The 18,250-nt window shown below is 44.5% G+C and overlaps 1 protein-coding gene across 1 annotated transcript in view; it reads left to right on the top strand.

The window, feature by feature from the left end:
• The window catches only part of RASA3 (RAS p21 protein activator 3), a 126,311-nt gene that overhangs the window by 1,938 nt on the left and 106,123 nt on the right, over positions 1 to 18,250 (top strand). The window contains exon 2 of the mRNA XM_006851554.1: positions 9,137 to 9,240. Within this exon, the coding sequence (XP_006851617.1) occupies positions 9,137 to 9,240 (104 nt within the window). The remainder of the gene's footprint in view (positions 1 to 9,136; positions 9,241 to 18,250) is intronic.

The raw sequence follows: 18,250 nt of genomic DNA, 5'->3' as shown, positions 1-18,250 counted from the left end.
GTATGAACTGCCAACCTTTTCTCCTGAGGAGAGGCTGGTAGGTATGAACTGCCAACTTCGCGGTTAGCAGCTGAACAGGCAACCCACCATGCCACTTGTTGTGGTTGTGGAGTGTTGCCAAGTTGGTTCCGACTCACAGTGACCTTGTATAGGATTTCTGAGGAGCGGCTGGTGAGTTTGAACTGTTGACCTGGAGCGTGACTGTTAAGCTTGTCACAAATGTACACAGTAAATCTTCATCATTGTCCCCATTTTACAGACCTGGAAGGAAGGAAGGTGGTGTGGGATGCTTGTATTTTAATTTTCTAGACAAGTGTAACTTGGCTCTGAGGAAAACGTTCTGAATTTATACATAATGAATGTTTGATTTGTTTCTTTTTGTTATAAATTTGATTTAAGACCCAGAGCTCTTTATTTTTGTTTCATGCAAAATGCTCAAATCTGAGTGCTTACCATAGGCAAGCTGCTAATGTCTCGTGGGGGCTCACATGCCTTTAAGTAGGCAAGGTTAGCCTCACCCACAGGGCAACGCTGTGATGATACCGCCATGGCCTCTGTTGCCCAGAGGTTCTAATGGGGACCTGGTTCCTGGTTAGTAGTATGGGGGTCGGGGTGGGACTGAAAACCAATATGGCGGTGATTTTAAAAAATGTATATATTGTTGTTGTTGTTGTTAAGTTCCAAATTGTAGTGATCCTGTATAGGGTTTTTAAGGAGTGGCTGGTGGGTTTGAACCACCGACCTTGCAGTTAGTAGTCCAGTGCTTACTCCAGTGCACCACATCAGGACTCCAGAGTTACCAACCTTCTAAGTTATTATTATTATTGTTATGCAGTATTGTTGAGTGTCTTCTAACTCATAGTGACCCTGTACAGGGCTTCTGAGGAGCAGTCGATTGGTTGGAACCACCAACTTTGTAGTTAGCAGTCAAATGCTTATCCTACAGAGCCACACTAGGACTTTACAAGTCTTAAACAGGACAAACAGATCAATTGAGTGAGGGAAATCGTAGATGCCTTGATGAATTTTTGAAGTTTTACCTCCAAGTGGTGGTGGTTATATGCCGTGGAGTTGTTACCAACTTATAGCGACCCTGTATAGGGTTTCCGAGGCTGTAAATCTTTATGGAAACAGAAAACCTCATCTTTCTCCTGCAGAACAGCTGGTAGTTTCCAACTGTTGACCTTGAGGTTTGCAGCCCAATTTGTAACCACTACACTACAAACCTCCAAGTAGTGGCCCTTTTATGGCTCAGAAAACAAAGGCAAGACTCCCACAATCAGGAGTGAGGCAGGAAGGCAGCAGCTGGGCATGGGAAGTGTATGGCAAGCAGGGAAGGACCATTGCAGATGGAGAAACTCATAGACAGTCTCTGAGGCTCTCGGGGTGACATCACAATGCAGGTGGCCACTCAGGGGCGTGCCCAGGAAAGTTCCCTCAGGCAGCTGGGGGAAGTGGCCCCGAACCCACTTGTAAATAGATTCTGCTTCTAACTCTGGCAGATTGGTTGTCAGAGATGCATGAGGCTCTTAGGGACAACTGACAAGGTAGTGGTGATTTGAGGTAATTTCCTGACACATTGGTAATTCCCAAGTGCCACACATTGTATAATCTTGATCCAGTGTTAATACCTCTGAAAGTTGGCATTGGATTACAGAGAATCTGCTGTCTCATAGATTTCAAACAAAATAAATGTTGTATGAATCACTATGAAATATTAATTTTCTCCAGAGCTATTATGAATCCCTCTTACTAGTACTTTATAGTTATTGCAGGCTAATTTCTCAGTGCTTGAGGTTTCATTATAAATATGAAAGAAACTTCAATTCTTTAAGAAAAATTAGTAAGCGCCATTTCTGCCCATTGCGTTCTGATGATCCACAGCCAAAGGTTCCACCGCACTTGGCTTCACTTTTCTTCTCACTGATAATTACGTCACTGACCTCATGGCGCAAGTGGCTGTGCGCTCTGCTACTGACTGAAAGGTCGGTGGTTTCAACTCACCGAGGTGCCACAGAGGAAAGACCTGGGGACCTGCTTCTGGGAGGTCACAGCATGTGTTGCGTACTCGGGCATGATTATGTAAACTTCTGGGAGGTCACACCGTGTGGTGGCGTACACAGGCATGATTATGTAAACTTCTGGAAGGTCACACCGTGTGGTGGCGTACACAGGCATGATTATGTAAACTTCTGGAAGGTCACACCTTGTGGTGGCCTACATGGGCATGATTATGTAAACTTCTGGGAGGTCACACCTTGTGGTGGCCTACATGGGCATGATTATGTAAACTTCTCAAACATTACAAAACATCTCGAGGGGAATGAGTTTCTGGATTTGGAGGCTCAGGATCCTAGTCTTAGGGAAAACCATGCGGTCACTTGGCTTACCATCGTCCACACAGACAGTGTTCTGTATGCTGTTTGGTGTGACTGACTAGTGACTGGGACATGAACAGCCACCTGAGGTGCACTCATTGGTCTCCCCCTGTGCAGAAGAAAGAAGAGTACTGAGAACTGAAGACACGAGGGAAACAGTGGACAGGTGTATGGGTGTGTGTCCATGTGTGTTTGTGCCTTTGTGTGTACACACATACATTGTATACACACGGACACATGGCTTTCTGGAATTGAAAGAGAAGAATACATAGGAGGACACATGTACTTCCTGATTCTAAAACATACTATAGAGTTATAGTAATCAAAACAGCCTGGTACTGGTATAACAGCAGACTCACAGACCAGTGGATAGAGTTGAGAATCCGCAAATAAACTCACACATCTGTGGTCAGTTGAATTTTGATAAGGGTGCTAAGTCTTTCTGATGGGGGAACAAAGAGTCTCTTCAATAAATGGTGCTGGGAAAACTGGATTTCCACATGCAGAAAAATGAAACTGGATCCATGTCTCACACCCTACCCCCAAACAAATTCACTCAGTTTACCCAAACAAAGGAGCTAACTGTGCCAAGCAAAACCATAAAAAAAAAAAAAGAAATATTGAAGTTTTAATGAAATAATATCCTTATATATTTCTCACATATAGGGTTGGTTTTTTTAAGTTTTTATTATGAATTGAGTTACAGTTATATGGGAGAACATTGGTTTTACACTCATCCAATTGTATTTCATTTCACTGCAATGATTACAATCCCCTCCATGCATCATTATTCAACAGGATTTGCTTCTATTCCCTCTAGATTTTAGTAGGGTGAGTGGGCAGAGGGGTGTATACAAAAACACTCAGGAATATATAATCATTTAAATAACAAAAGGCATATTCTACACACAGCCATTCTCTTTCTATGAGTCTAGAGTCCTCAGCTGCTCCTTCTCTCCATGTCTCCATCTCTGCCTGCATCTTTGGTGTCGCTGCTTCTCTGGATAATGTCCCGCATTCTTCTTGTGCTCTTCTCCCTTGATGGTCCTAGGGTCCTCTGTTTCTGGACTGTAAGATTAACTACTTCCCTGTTTTTGTTACAAAACTTCTACCTTTACAGTCGTGACAGTCGCAATTAGTCACGATAACAATTACTCACTATTGAATCCTAAAAATCTTATCCTCATCTCTTTTCACCAGACCCATCTAGACAATATGAAGACTATTCAGCGGGGACCTTACCTTTCCCTGCACACTTTTAAAATAAACTCCCTCTCAAAAACTTGTAAGTCAGCCACTTCGTGCAGACTTAGCTCTTAACAGTGGATTAAGTAACAAAAACACAAGTAGAAAAAGACACTTTTTCTAAATGGGACCTCATAAAAAATGAAAATTTTTGTTCATCAAAAGATTTTACCAAATAAGTGAAAAGACAAGCTAGTGACTAGGAAAATCTCTTCAGAAACCATATTTCCAACAAGAATCTAATAACCAAAATTTGTGTAAAACTTTGACAAGTTAACAACAACAATAACAAAGACTAATAATCTGGTCATTAAATGGACAAAGGACTTGAATAGACATTTCACCAAAGAGGGCATTCAGATAGCACCAGATGCATGCAAACATGCTCCATATTATTGGTGATCAGAGGGCTCCTGTGTGAGGACTAAGTGAGGTAACATGCTGGGCTCCAAGTAGAGAGCCCAGGAGCTCTGGTAGTGTAGTGGTTACGAATCGGGCTGCTAACCTCAAGGGCGGCAGTTCGATACTACCCGCCGTTCCGTGGGAGAAAGATGAGGCTTTCTGCTCCTGTAAAGATTTACAGCCTCGGAAACCTGTTACAGGATCGCTATGAGTTGGAACCGACTCTATGGTACTTAACAACAACAACACCGTACCCTTGGCTTCCGCCTCCCCATCTGTGAAATGAGGATCATGACAGTACCCATTTTGTGAGGCAGTTGTGAGGACTGGATGGTTTCCTCTGTGTGGGGACTTGGAGCAATGACAAGAACATAAACTCGGTGCTATCAAGGACTTTGTCTAAGTCCCCAGCACCTGGAACACCGAATAAATAGTTGTAGAATTGAGATCACATGAATTGTTTCATTCCTGAATCTTAGGGATGTTGAGAAAATTTAAATGCCTGTCTGGCCAGTCAGGAGCCCTGGTGTGGTGGCACGGTAGTTAAAGGTTATGGAAAGGTCAGTGGTTCAAACCCACCAGCCGCACCTCAGGAGAAAGATGTGGCTGTTTGCTTCTGTCAAGATTTGCAGCTCTACTTTGCCCTACAGGGTTCCTATGAGTTGAAATGCCTTTTCTGCTTATTTCCTGTAAGAGGAATCATAAAAAATGTGTGGTCTTTTGCATCTGATTTCTTTCACTTAACATATTGATTTTGGTGCTCGGCTAGGCTGTGTTGTAGCATTTATCAGTACTTTATTCCCTTTTATTGCCAAATAGTATTCCACTGTGGGAGTACATCACATTTTGTTTCTCTCTACCAGATGCTCAGTGAATTTCACTTGTTCGCAATTTTTCCTGGTGTGGCGCTGTGGTGTTAGCACTGGACTGTGAAGCGCAAGGTCGCCATTCAAACCCACCAGATGCTCCTTGGAAACTCTAGACAGGGTTGCTTTGAGCGGAACCAATTGGATGGCACTTAACCACAACCAGCTGATGCGAGTATGACTTGTTCCCAGTTTGGGGTTGCTATGAATAATGTGAACATTGGTTTACAAGTCATTGCAGAAACATGTGTTTTCATTTCTCTTGATATTTAGGAGAGTAATTGCTGGGTCATATGGTTGTTTTGTGTTTAACTTTTTAGAGAAATTGCTCAACTGCTTTCCAAAGTGGTTGCACCATTTTGTATGAGGGTTCCAATGTTTTGTTTACCCGCATTCTTGTTAGCCTGGTTACTGGCCATCTTTTTGTAGTGTAGCTCATGGGTGTGAAGTACTAACTCATACTTTTCATTTCCCTCATGGTTAGTGATGTTGAGCAATTAAAAAAAAAAAAAAATATATATATATATGCTTGTTGGCTTCTTTTGTGATATAGCTATTCAAATGTTTTGTGTATTTTTAATTGAGTTACTTACCTTACTGAGTTATAAGAGTTCTTTGTGTAGTATAGATGCAAGTCCCTTTTCAGATAGATGATATAGGAATACTTTTTCCCAGTCTGTAGCTTATTTATTTTTCTTTTTGTATTTTTAATGGTGTGTTTTAAAATGCAAACGTTTTTAATGATTTTAATTTGTATGAAGTTCAATTGTTTTTCTTTTAGTGATAATATTTTTGATACCATAGCTAAGAAATCTTAACTCTAGGTCCCCAAAAGTCATTCCTCTATATTTTCTAAGAGTTTTAGCCCTTACATTTATGTCTGCAGTGTATTTCAGGTACGTTTTGTGTACAACGTTGAGGTAAAGGTCTAAACTCATCTTCTGCATATAGAGGATGCGTGTCCAGTTATCCCAAGACTCATTTCCTTAGTGGTTTTTTTTTTGAAAATCAACCAAGTCTGGATTCAGTTTCATTCCATTGGTACTGTGTGTCATGTCATTCCTTGTGCGTGGACCGCACGGTTCTGATTTGTGGTCAATTTCAAAACCAGCAAGTATGAATTCTCCAAATTTCTTCTTCTTTTTTTTTTTTTAAATGTCACACACCCAAAATATATCTTGGCCATTCTGGATCATTTGCACTTCCGTGCTGGTGGCAGTTGGCACACTGGTTGGTTTCTGTCAGACCTTCCCGGTTTCGCAGCCTTGAGAGCCCTTTCTCCTCAGCTGGTTCCTGACATCACCACCCTCTAACCCTGCTGCCTTCCACCTGTGCCAACTCCAGACTCCAGCTTTGTCTTCTGGGCTCCCTCCACCCCCAACCTTACCCATCTGCTGTCGTTGCTCCTGAGTATTGTTCTTATTTTCCCTGGGCTCCCATAGTCCTTTGTGCTTCCTTTTCAGCCAGGCTCACTTTGTTGAATTGGGATGGGCTTTTTGCTTGTCTGTCTCTGCCTTTGCCCTGGTGCATCCTCGAAGGCAAAGTCTTGGTCTAGACACCTTTGTTCCACTGTGTCTGGTAAAGGGTTTTTCAGGGGGCAGTTACTGTTAGGACGAAGACCCCAATACCTCACATTTTGTCTCCCTGAGGCTGCTGCTGGTTCTTGTGCTCATGCCAACCCTTGCTACATCCCATTCTGCTGACAGGCCTGCAGTTTCTCTCACCACCCAGATCTGGGACCTTTTCCTTACAGGTGACCTCACCTCCCGGGACTCCTCTTTTAGGATTGTCCCTCTTGCCCCATCTTTCCCTGATTAACTGGATTCTGTGGAGCGGATCTCAGACTGCAGACTGCGTCACTGTGTGATACCTGGTGTAGTCTGAGTAGTTTTGACTTCAGCTCTGGTAGCGTAGTGGTTACTAATCTCACAGTCAGCAGTTCGAAACTACCAGCTGTTCCATGGAACAAAGATAAGGCTTTCTGCTCCTGTAAAGATTTACAGCCTCAGAAACCCTATACAGGGTCGCTATGAGTCGGAACCGACTCCACAGCACAGAACAACAACAGCATCTAACTGATATACTTACTGCATGCCTGAGTTTAAAGCGAAAGTCAGCTTTCTGGCGCTTTCATCATGAGGAACAACATAAAGGGATAGGTCCCATGCCACCCAAAATACTGTATCATGCCAACTTGCTAGCGTTCTGGTGTGATGCTGTCCGATAAGCATTAGACTTTTAATTTCAATGTCAGCGGTTCAAACCCACCAGCTATTCCTCATAAACCTTCTACAGGTTTGTTATGGGTCGGTACCAACTTGACGGCACCGATCATTAACAACAATATTATCAGTTATGAGGTGCTCCCTAATTTTATGGGACACAGCCTCAAAAACCCTATACAGGATCGCTATGAGTCAGACCTGACTCCACAGCACACAACCACCACCAGCACCAAGGAAAGTTCTGGTGGCCCTGCGGGTCAATGCGCTGGACTGCAAAGTCAGTGTGAACTGCAAGGTTGGTGGTTCAAGCTCGCCAGCTACTCCTCGGAAACCCTGTACAGGGTCACTATGAGTTGGAACTGACTTGACAGCACCTAACCGCAAAACAGCAACGAAGAAATGCTCATCTGTCTGTGAAATAGTTTTTTCTTACATTGATATCAAGATATATTCTGATCCAGAATGCAAACCTGTTGCTGCTAAGCCGATTCCTACTCCCAGTGCCCCTATGTGTTATAAATAGTCTATAGTCTTGGGGACCATCCGAGGGGTCCCCGTGGTACTACTGCCCGGGATTTTCTTGGCTAATAGAAATCTTTATGGCTGCAGATTGTTCAGCATTGCTGGGTGGGTTCAGACCACCAACCTTTAGGTTAGTAACCAATCATAAACTGTTTGTACCACACGGGAACCTAATTCTGATATCAGAGGCTCTAACTGTGAAGGAAGGAAGAGGTGCATCTCAGAGTTCATGAAATGTCGTCCTAGAATTCTTCTCTCTGGGAACGATTTCCTTTCCCTGACTTCCTCCTGTCCTCCCTTCCGCCATCTTTTCTCTCACACTCTCTTTGCTCTGCTCCTATTGTCCCCGTTCACATGAGTGTGCATTGTGAGACACAACGGATCACCGTCCCCTTCTTTCCATACTTGGTTAGGAATATACATTCTTCTTTCTTTCTGTTGCCTTCTAACAAAATGTCACATACTATTTTAGTTCTTGCCTGACTAATCTACATGTTTCCCATTCTAGACCTTAGCGTAAACAGGCATGAAAATGGATCCTAACCGACTTCAAGGTCACCATGAGCATGTGTGTACACACAGAAGTGTTTGCTGGGTTTCCTCAACTGCCCACATAGGCCCAGTGCAATGTCATGCATTTGCTATGGATTTAAGGAACTACCTTTTCTTAACCCCAGCTTTATGCCTGACCAGAACAACGGGGAAGTTTGTTTAATGATAAACCCACTGGCTTTCTGCCCCTTAATTAGAATTAGCAATTTATTTTTGAGTTTCCATCTGTGGTGCTTGAGGCATCTGCCAGGGTGATTCATGCGTGGGTGGGCTAGGCAGCAGGATCTGTGTGAAGGGGGTGATCAGCTCTGGCAGGGGGAGGTTCTCCCAGGGAGACAAGCACTGTGTTTGCTCAGTCTGGAGTTCCCACAGAATCATGGGAAACCGGATAAGTGTCTGGGCTGATGTTGTGAAACTGGGCACCGTTTTATTTCTAACATGTAAAGTGAGTGCTGTCCCCTCACCCTAAACAGTCACCTGCAAACATTATAACGCATTATAGCTGTTAAACTTGAAAGTATGCAATAGAATTTTGTTAATTGTGCTACTCGTGTGAAGCTTTCTGATTTTCCTAAACTGTCAGCTAAAATCAAGTTTCAGGAACACACTCCTTCATTTACTAATATATGCCTTTGGGATGAATGTTGGGACGATAATCTCTAAAGGTCTTTTTAAGTCAACTTACTGTTGAGTTTATTTTCACTCCAGTTAAGAAACTGCAATTCCATATCCCATAAGTGAAACACTGTGTTTAGTGTTTCTGTGGTACATTTAGAAATAAAATAGCATTCATGTGCTTGAGGCCAGTGCTTAGAGTCTTCAAGACCATGCAAACCTATGGCTCTAAGAGCTATGGGACCCACACAATGATTAATTCGCAATGCTGGCCTGCCTCCTACAAAGCATGGTGTGCTAATGATGTTCATTTTTTTTTTCCTTTATCCAGCCCCTTTTATGGAGAAGACTTTTACTGTGAAATTCCTCGGAGTTTTCGCCACCTGTCATTTTACATTTTTGATAGAGACGTTTTCCGGAGGGATTCCATCATAGGTAGGTATTTAAATGGATGTTTTGTTCTTCTTCCCCATCTTGGAATCTTATCAGGTCTGCTAGAAGTGGGATACAGTCTTGTCTAAGCATTCCCATCCAATCCCGCATTAGAACCAAATACATAGTGTGTTCGAAGACCTTTGGACATACATTTAGAGAACCAGATTGTGTGTATCCCTGTTGTGTTTAATTTTACTTATGTAGTCCTGGTAAGGAGCTCTGGTAGCGTAGTGGTTACGAATCGGGCTGTGAACCGGAAGGTCAGCAGTTCGAAACTACCAGCTGCTCCGTGGGAGAAAGACGAGGCGATCTGCTCCCGTAAAGATTTACAGCCTCGGAAACCCTATTCAGGGTCGCTATGGGTCGAAACCGACTCGACGGCACTTAACAACAACAACAACATGTAGTCCTGGTATAACAGTGGGTACCAGGACATGCAGGCTGAGCAGGTGTGGGAAGGTAAGTGTGTCTAGGTTTCACAGACAATGTTTCTACATGTATCTTTACATATACTGCAGATCTTTCCATGAAGATTGTTGTTGTTAAGTGCTGTCAAGTTGGTTCCAATGCATAGTGACCCTGCATAGTTTCCAAGGAGTGACTGGTGGGTTTGAACTGCCAACCTTTTGGTTAGCAGTCCAGTCCTTATTCTACAGTGTCACACTAGAACGTAAAGTATAAAAGGGGCAAACTTATGAAAACTGCTGAATCCGGACCTAATAGCTTGAGGGAATTAGTTTCTGGGCCTGAGGCCTCAGGACCATAGTCTTGGGGAACATCAAGGTCCACAAAGAACATGTCTGTATTGTACTTTCAGTAGCAACTGGGTTCTTCAAAGCTTGTGAGAGACAATCAAAGGTGCAGGGGTGGGTCTCTCCCCATCTGGAGCAAAGAAAAGTGAAGAATATCAAACATGCATGCACACAATTGGTCCTAGGGACTAATGGACCACACAAACCCCAGTGTCAACGACCTTGGGGCCAGAAGAACCAGATGGTTCCCAGCCACCACCGCTGATTTCTCTGAAAGGGATTGCAACAGGAGGTCCTGCATACAGTAGGAGAAAAATGTGGGAAAACCCTGAAAAACATAAAATAAGACCCAACTCACTGGCCATGTACAGACTGGTGGAGCTACTGAGACTGTGGCCTTTGGTCACTCATTCCTGAACTCATTCCTGGGACTCACCTAAACAATGAATAGTCTGTCTGGGGAGCAATGATATCAAAGAGGAGTGCCGTCCTTGCAATAATATGAGATCAAAGGAGCAACATTCAGAAGACAGAAAGCGAGAAAAGGCAGAGGACTAGAAGCGGGAATGCAGGGAGGACATGAGATGATTGATGTCCCATTGTAGAGGCTGCAATCAACGAAACCAAAAGTGTATCAACTGTTGAATGGAAAATGCATTCTCTCTGTCAACTTTCACCCAAGTCATAATAAAAATTTAACAACAAAAATATGTAGGGTGTCCTTGAGGTTGTATTGAGGGCAGATGTGCCGTCCTTTGGAAATGCTGGAGTTATTCCTTACTATAGAAATGGCCCGTTAGGTAAGAAGTGTACTTGTTAAGAAGTGTAGTTGTCAAGAAGTATAGTTATTAAGAAGAGGGTGTTTGGGATTAGGCTTATCTGCAAGTGCATCCAAGCCAAGCCACTTATTAGATCCTTGGCCTTAAGCAGGTCATTTACTTCCTGAGCTCTCAGTTTCCCTGTTGGGTTGCCCCTGGTTTTCCTGCCCCCAGCAGATAATTGTGGAGGGGCAGAGGGGCCTCCTTGCAGGGTCCTGGGACTGTTGACAGCTCACTTTAAGAGCTTGTCGCCATCAGACCTGTAGCCAAGAAGATTTCCGGTGACAGCGCGTATACCCTCGGTCCTGGCTGGAGATCTTTGTACCCCAAAGCACCCAGAGGACTCAACTGTGAGCTGGTCTCATTGATAAGGAGCTCGGGTAGTGTCGTGGGGTCATGAGTTGGGCGCTGACCACAAGGTCAGCAGTTTGAATCTGCCAGCTGTTCCATGAGAGAAAGGTGAATCTTTCTGCTCCTGTAAAGACTTACAGCCTTGGAAATCAAGGTCGTTACTCCGAAATCAAGGTTGTTGTGAGTCAGAATTGACTCCATTGTCACATGACCACCACTACCAAACATAGAAGAGATAGAAAGGGGCTAGAGGTTACCAGGCCTCCTGGGGTGGGGCTGTAGGATCAGCATGGACCATGAACCACATGATCGGCAGTTTAAACCCACCAGCTACTCCTTGGAAATCCTATGCAGACTCACTATGAGTCGGAACCTACTGGATGGCACTTAACAAACCAACACTAGGGAACTCTGTCTATCCCACCTGGAATATCCTCTTCAGGCCAAACCAGGGCTGGGCACTGTTCTAAGAGGAACAGTGTCCAGAACCACTGAAAGCAGAGTTACTGTTGGTTAACTGCTCCCACCTCACTGGAGCCTGGGTTCTCCCTATAGAGTCTCTTCAGCTCCTGGTGTTCATAATAATGTTACTGTGTGTTTATTACACTTGTCTTGTGATGTGCAGTGTGGAAGGTGCAGGTGAAATGATCACAATTCGGACATACGTGTCCTTACTCACTGCCATGTGCTGCGTACACGTGTAGGCAGGATGAGCCCAGTAGTGAGCCAAACAGACAAGATGCTTGCCCTCCTGAAGATGACCGCTTCCTCCCAGGTGACTGCTGAGAGAAGCGTATTTCAAAGGGTGTATCGAACTTGCCTTTCATTGCAAAGCTGAGGGTAACGCTGTGGGGACCACAGTGTAATCCCTGTTGTTCCAAGTCTTCTGCTCTTTGACGCGAGCGGGGAGGGGTGCTCTTTCAGCCACGTGAGCGTTGGAGAAGACTTCTGTGGAGTGTGAATCTGCGTGGCCTCCCATTCTCGGATAGTTTAGTCAGCGAGGTGCTCAGGTTCAGGCACCAGCTCTGTGGGCAGGCTCTTGTTTCCTTTCAGCGTCAGTGGGAACCATGTTGACCCCTTGGCGATCTCCATGTATGTTGGCATCTTCTGTGTGCAGGGACCCCGGATTCACAGAACACACCCCACTCTCAGCTCTTGTATCTCGGTCGTCCTCTGCTTACTTCTGTCTTCTTTTGTCTCTTCTAAGAGACACATCTGATTAAGGCCAGACCACCCCTTACTAAGGACCACTTTACAGGGAACGACACATCACCACCTAACTGACAAACTGCAGCCAGACCACTGAGAATCTTGGCCCGGCCAAGCAGGCACGTCCTGTGATGGGGCAGGGGGTACACAAGTCCAGCTCCAGGAGTGGAATTTGGTCACCCTGAGACTTCAGTAGGGGAGAGATTTAACAGTCAAGAGTCCTTACCCCTCTGCCTGCCTCCCCATGCCCTACTGTCCCCTGAATTACTGCCGATGAGTTAGTTACAGGTGGTTCTTGATAGGTGTCGTCCAGCTGGTTCTGACCCACAGCAGCTCCGTGTAGAACTGATCCAGAGTGGTTTCTTTGATGCAGTCTTTTGGGAGCAGATAGCCAGGTCTTTGTCCCTTGGAGGCATGGGGTGGGTTCAGACGGCCAGCTTTTTGTCTAGCAGCTGAACTCTTAGCTGTTCCATTAACAGAGCTCCTTAAGGTGATTAGTTATTGCCTCAGAAAGTCCCAAGTTTGATCATTTCTCTCCACTGTCTTGAGCGAGGCGTCAGTTGTAAACAGTGAATGAACTTGGTACAGTCCACCAACTTTGAGGTCAGGGCATATCATACAAACAAAGACAATGGCTGTGTAACGGCACAGTGCATATTGAGAAAAGCAGTTCTACAAATGAGATGAAGTGAAATTAAATTTAACAGGAGCTCACAAATCCTTTTAAGGAAAACATTTAAACCAAACAAAGTATGTAAGAAACAGGGCCTCTCGCTAACCTTGTGTAAATAAACCCAGAAACCTGTGATCTTTTCTTCTTTCCCACCAGGCATTCCTTCCCCTCCCTGCTCATCCTCCCACCCCCCATGACCATTGAAATGTTTAAAAATAAATTTGCCGCCCCCACCACTGAGCTTTTGTGAATTCAGAATGCCTGGTATAGCGAACAGCGAGCTCGAGCGTCTTGTCCCTTGGAATGGTCTCTATGGTAGTGATTGGAGCTTAACTTTATGGAGAAGCTGAAAATGAATAGAGCCAATAGGTACTGTAAATGTGCTCATTCTGAAGAGAGAGAATGAGTGCCTGAGTTTGTAAGTCAACCTTTTGGTGTTGCGGTTTCTTGAGGTTGATGGTGGGTACTTTGAACCATGAGTTGCAGCTTCACGGTGTTGGGGACCCTGGTGGCTGTGTTTTTGCCACTGGTCTGCGGTTAATGGTGGGTAGTTTGAACCGTGAGTTGCAGCTTCATGGTGTTGAATACCCCGGTGGCCAGTGGCTGTGTTTTTGCCTCTGGTCTGTTGATGGTGGGTACTTTGAACCAGGAGTTGCAGCTTCACCAGGGTGTTGGGGACCCTGGTGGCCTGTGGAACAGATTGTTGCATCTCCGCAGCTGTTGATCACCAGGTTTACACCTCCTCAATTCCCAGCGAAGATTTTAATCTGTCCTTGAGGAGCTACATCCAGCAAGTTGCCGAGGGCAATTCCTAGAATTTGTGAAAAGGAAAACTATCCCCTGATTTCAGAGCCTTGCTTCAGGACCCTTTTCACCTGTGAAATAGTTTTAAAATATAGTTATGGATGCTTTTTAGCTTTCTAGTTTGAATGATTTGTTGGAAAGCATGTGGGATCAGAGAAATAATCTGTTTCCTTTGAGGGGACGGGGAAGTCTGCTAACTTGTACTGAGGTATCCAGAACATCTTACGCCATGCAGAGCCAATTTCAGATCAAGGACTTTTCCCTCCAGTGTTTCCATTCTCTGAGCTCCTGGTTTTTAAGCAAATCTAGAGGATTCATGAGTCTACATCTGGCCAGGAAAAGCTAGTCCTATTCACAGTGATAATAAACCAGAAATGGAAGGGCCAAGTATGGTAACAATTAAGATGGTTTGGCTCTGAGTAGCACCATTATGTTGTCTGTTTTGTAGCATTGAACATCCCTGGGAGGTGAAAAGAAGTTTAGATGCTTATCAAAAACCCACTGAGTAGATTCCAACACACAGAGACCCAAAAGGACAAAGTAGTGATGCCCCAGAGGGTCCCCAGGCTGGACATCTTTACAGAAGCAGACTGCTACCTGTCTCTTCCTCAGAGAGCCTGCTGGGTTCTTCTAACCACCCACCTTTTGGCTATCTGTCCAACGTCCAACCCACTGTCTCCAAAGTGTGTGGCACTGTAGGATAAGAACTAGATTGCAAGGTTGGTTTGAACCATAAGATCAACAGTTCAAATTCACTAGTCGCTCCTCGGAAACCCTATACAGGGTCGCTATGAGTGGGAACTGACTCAAAGGCACTTCACAACAACAAATCTAAAGTGTACTTGAATCATCCAGACTTAATCTCCAACTGGCTTCTGCTTGTCTTGTTTCTACTTCCTTGCCAGCTGATCATTCCACAAGCATTCCAACCTACATTATTCTTCACCGCTCCACACAAGTCACTCTTGGTAAGGTCACCAATGTTGCCAAACCCAGGAATATTTCAGTCTGGATCTTAATCGACCTCCCAACAGCATCCACAGTTGACCTTCCCCCTCAGTTTTCCTGACAACCCACCCCTTGGTTTTACTCTTTGGCTGTGTCTTTACAGTCTTACTATCTTTCAACCTGTGCACCCAACCACCAACCCAACTTCTCCCTTGGTTGTCTCACAGGTATCTCCAGTTCACCATGCTCACGGTCAGACAGGGCCGTCCTCTTCAAAGGCTCGTCTCTGAATAACCTAGCTACCTCTCCTTTCCTCAATCTCTCACAGAGGACTCATCAAGACCTTACTCCTGTCACCTTACCACCTAAATACCTCTAGAACATTCCACTTCTCTCCCATCTCTCTTGCTGCTACTTTACTCGAAGCCTCCATCAGATCTTGCTTGATCTGAAGCTTATTGGAGATTCCAAAGTTCTTGCCTGACATCTGTTCATTCTCTCCTTCGATTCTGGATTTTTCTATGTGAGGGATGTCATTTTCTCTCCCTAACTGAAAATTCATGGATCATATCCAGTCATGCCTAGAAGAAAGCTCAAAAGGCTACCCAGACCTCCACATAAGGAGGGTACATCGAATAATCCATGATTTTAATTTCTTCAGTATTGATCATGAGGCTTTAAGCACAGTAGGTATTTAGTAGGGATCTGTGGAAGGAATGAATCATATTTAAAAGGCCTCTGTACATTGTGCTTATACAGTTTGACAAACTCCATGTGTTGTATAGATAGTCTTCTATCTCAAGAAACTCTTCTCCGGGTTTTAGTAGGGACTTTGTTCTTAGAGTCTGCATTTATTTTTTTTTAAAAAAGAAAAGAAATTGCTAAGTGTAACTGCGGTCACATTCCCTAAATTCGCCTGGAGAAGGAAGCCTGTACTCCCCTGTGTGGCATTCAAGATCTTTGACCCCAAACTAACTGTGAGCTTAACTTTCCAGTTTCCACTGTGGTCTTTGTATATATTCCTCACCAGAAGCATATTCCTCCCTGTACACACAGAGATACATGCAGAATTACCTATGTCTCCCTGCACAGGGTCCCTTCATCTGCCCTTCTATATGGTCTTCTTATGGTACACCCTTGCGTTGGCCCTGACAAGCCCTTTTCCTGTGTCCTGGTTTTATGAATTCTGTATAGCCCTTCACTGACTGCTTCTGATGCTATCTGTCTGTCCTGCAAACACCAAGACTCTCCTTAGCTAGTTGGGTGGACATTCCGCTACCCAGACCTCCAGCCATGCATGATTGCTCACAGACAAACAGGCATAGGTGTTAGTGGAGGAAAGGAAAGGAAAGCTGTGCCTCACACTCCTATTGCTTTCTGCCTGAAATCATTTCTGTAGAAAAGGAACTTCAACTAGGCGCCCCCTCCATTGTCCCCCGTGAGTCACTTGGAATCTCATTTTCATACCCTGCCGGTGCGTGTGATAGATGGCTTTACAAAATTTCGGTCTAAACATTTCATATTTTAATTAAACATTTAGATTTATGCTTTCTGGGGGATTTTTGGCATCAGCTGCCTACTTTGAAACGTGGAATCATTCTTAAACCTGAGTAATCCTCGTGTACTGGATGGTGGGGTGAAGACATGGTTTTCAACAGGAACTACCAGATCAGCTGTTTCTACAGCAGGATTTGGGGGTTGTAGAGGCCCTTCCTGAATCCTGACGGGCCTTCTGTCCACCTCGCTCAGCCGCTGTGATCATTGTTGTCATTACTGATGGCCTGAGAAAACTAAGTTCATACCCTGTTTGCTGTCTTTTATTTCTTATTGAGTGCTGGCAGAAGATGTGTGCCAGGGAGCCAGTTCTGACTCATAGTGACCCTGCATAGCTGTAAATCTTTACGGGAGCAGAAGGTCTCATTTTTCTCCCAGGGAACAGCTGGTGGTTTCGAACTGCTGACCTTGAGGCAAGCAACCTGACTTATAACCACTACCGTATGGGGAAATTGCTTTGTTGTTAAATGCTGTTGGATCAGTTCTGACTCATGGCAAACCTGTATGGGGTTTCTGAGGAGCGACTGGTGAGTTTGAACTGCTGACCTTGCAGTTCAAACCAACCTTATGGTCAAATGCTTATTCCCCAGTGCCACACTGGAACTCCTTACTCCCTGCCTCGGTCCTTTCCTTCTCCTCTCTTATCTTTCTTCACCTTGGTGCACCTGTGGCCTCTTACCTTTGGGTCACCTCACTTAGTGGTGTCCCTACGCCTTGGGGTCCACTGAGTGTTAGATGAAGAAGGACTCTGAGGTAATGCAGACATTAGGTCTATAGGAGGAACCTTCTAGAGCGGACTGTAGTTAGGTATGTGGATTCCTGCTTTCGTCTGGCCAGGGTGGCTTGATTGAAAAGCAATCGAATTATATTTTTGTATTAGGTAACTTGGACTGCAAACCACAAGGTCGGCAGTTCAAATCCATCAGCTGCTCCTCGCCAACCCTATAAGGGATTGCTATGAGTCCAAACTGACTCGACGGCACTTAACAACATTAGGTAACTTAAGTGAATTCATTAGTAGAATTCTGTTGCTTGCTAAAAATGTCTTTGATGGCTGTAGGTATCGATTGGTGTTTAATCTGAAGAAGTTCAATGTAACCTTGGCGATGATTCGACAGACTGCGCTTTTTGTTGTCCTTCCATGTCCCCTCTTGTCCACGTCAGAATTCACGTGGTAGGAAGGGAGGAGAGGTTTAAATATCAGGCATCTACGTCGCGCGTTTATGTTTTTATAAATTATATGCGTTATTTCCTCTGTGGAAGGTGTTGTCTCAGGCACGTGACAAATGTTGACTCTTTGATTTTCAGAACAACTCTGTGAGTTAGTTACTATAAAATATAAAAGAGAGAGAGAGAGAGAGAGTTTGACTCTTTGATTTTCAGAACAACTCTGTGAGTTAGTTACTATAAAATATAAAAAATATAAAAGCTATATTTCCACTTTTCCGATGGCCCCATTTGACATTTGGACCTAAGCAATCACTGGGTTCTAAGTCTGCATTGCTGTGGGTTTGTACTTAATTTTAAGATTTAGCTTTCTTGCTGTCATTTAGAAGCAGTGATTATTGGGTGTAGAGGCTAAGGGGAAAAGAAGGACCCAGGATGCCTCACGGGTTATGGGTCATGGGTGGGGGGTGAGGGTGAGTGGGATGACCACCTCCTGAGAAGTCCAGGTGATTCACAAACAGTGACCAATCTCCTCCCTCCTCTTTCTCTGTGGGAAGTGCGTGGAGCCCCTGGGTGGGTTAATGGCTAATGCACTTGGATGCTAACGGAAAGGTTGGAGGCTTGAGGTACCTCAGAAGAAAGGCCTGGCAACCTACTTCTGAAAAGTCAGCCACTGACGACCCGATGGAGCAGTTCTCCTCTGATATATACAGGGCTGCCGTGAGTCAGAGTTG

The sequence above is a fragment of the Chrysochloris asiatica genome, unplaced genomic scaffold (assembly GCF_000296735.1).
Source record: "Chrysochloris asiatica unplaced genomic scaffold, ChrAsi1.0 scaffold00029, whole genome shotgun sequence".
Taxonomy (NCBI): Eukaryota; Metazoa; Chordata; class Mammalia; order Afrosoricida; family Chrysochloridae; genus Chrysochloris; species Chrysochloris asiatica.
This window is presented reverse-complemented; position numbering and strand designations above follow the sequence as displayed.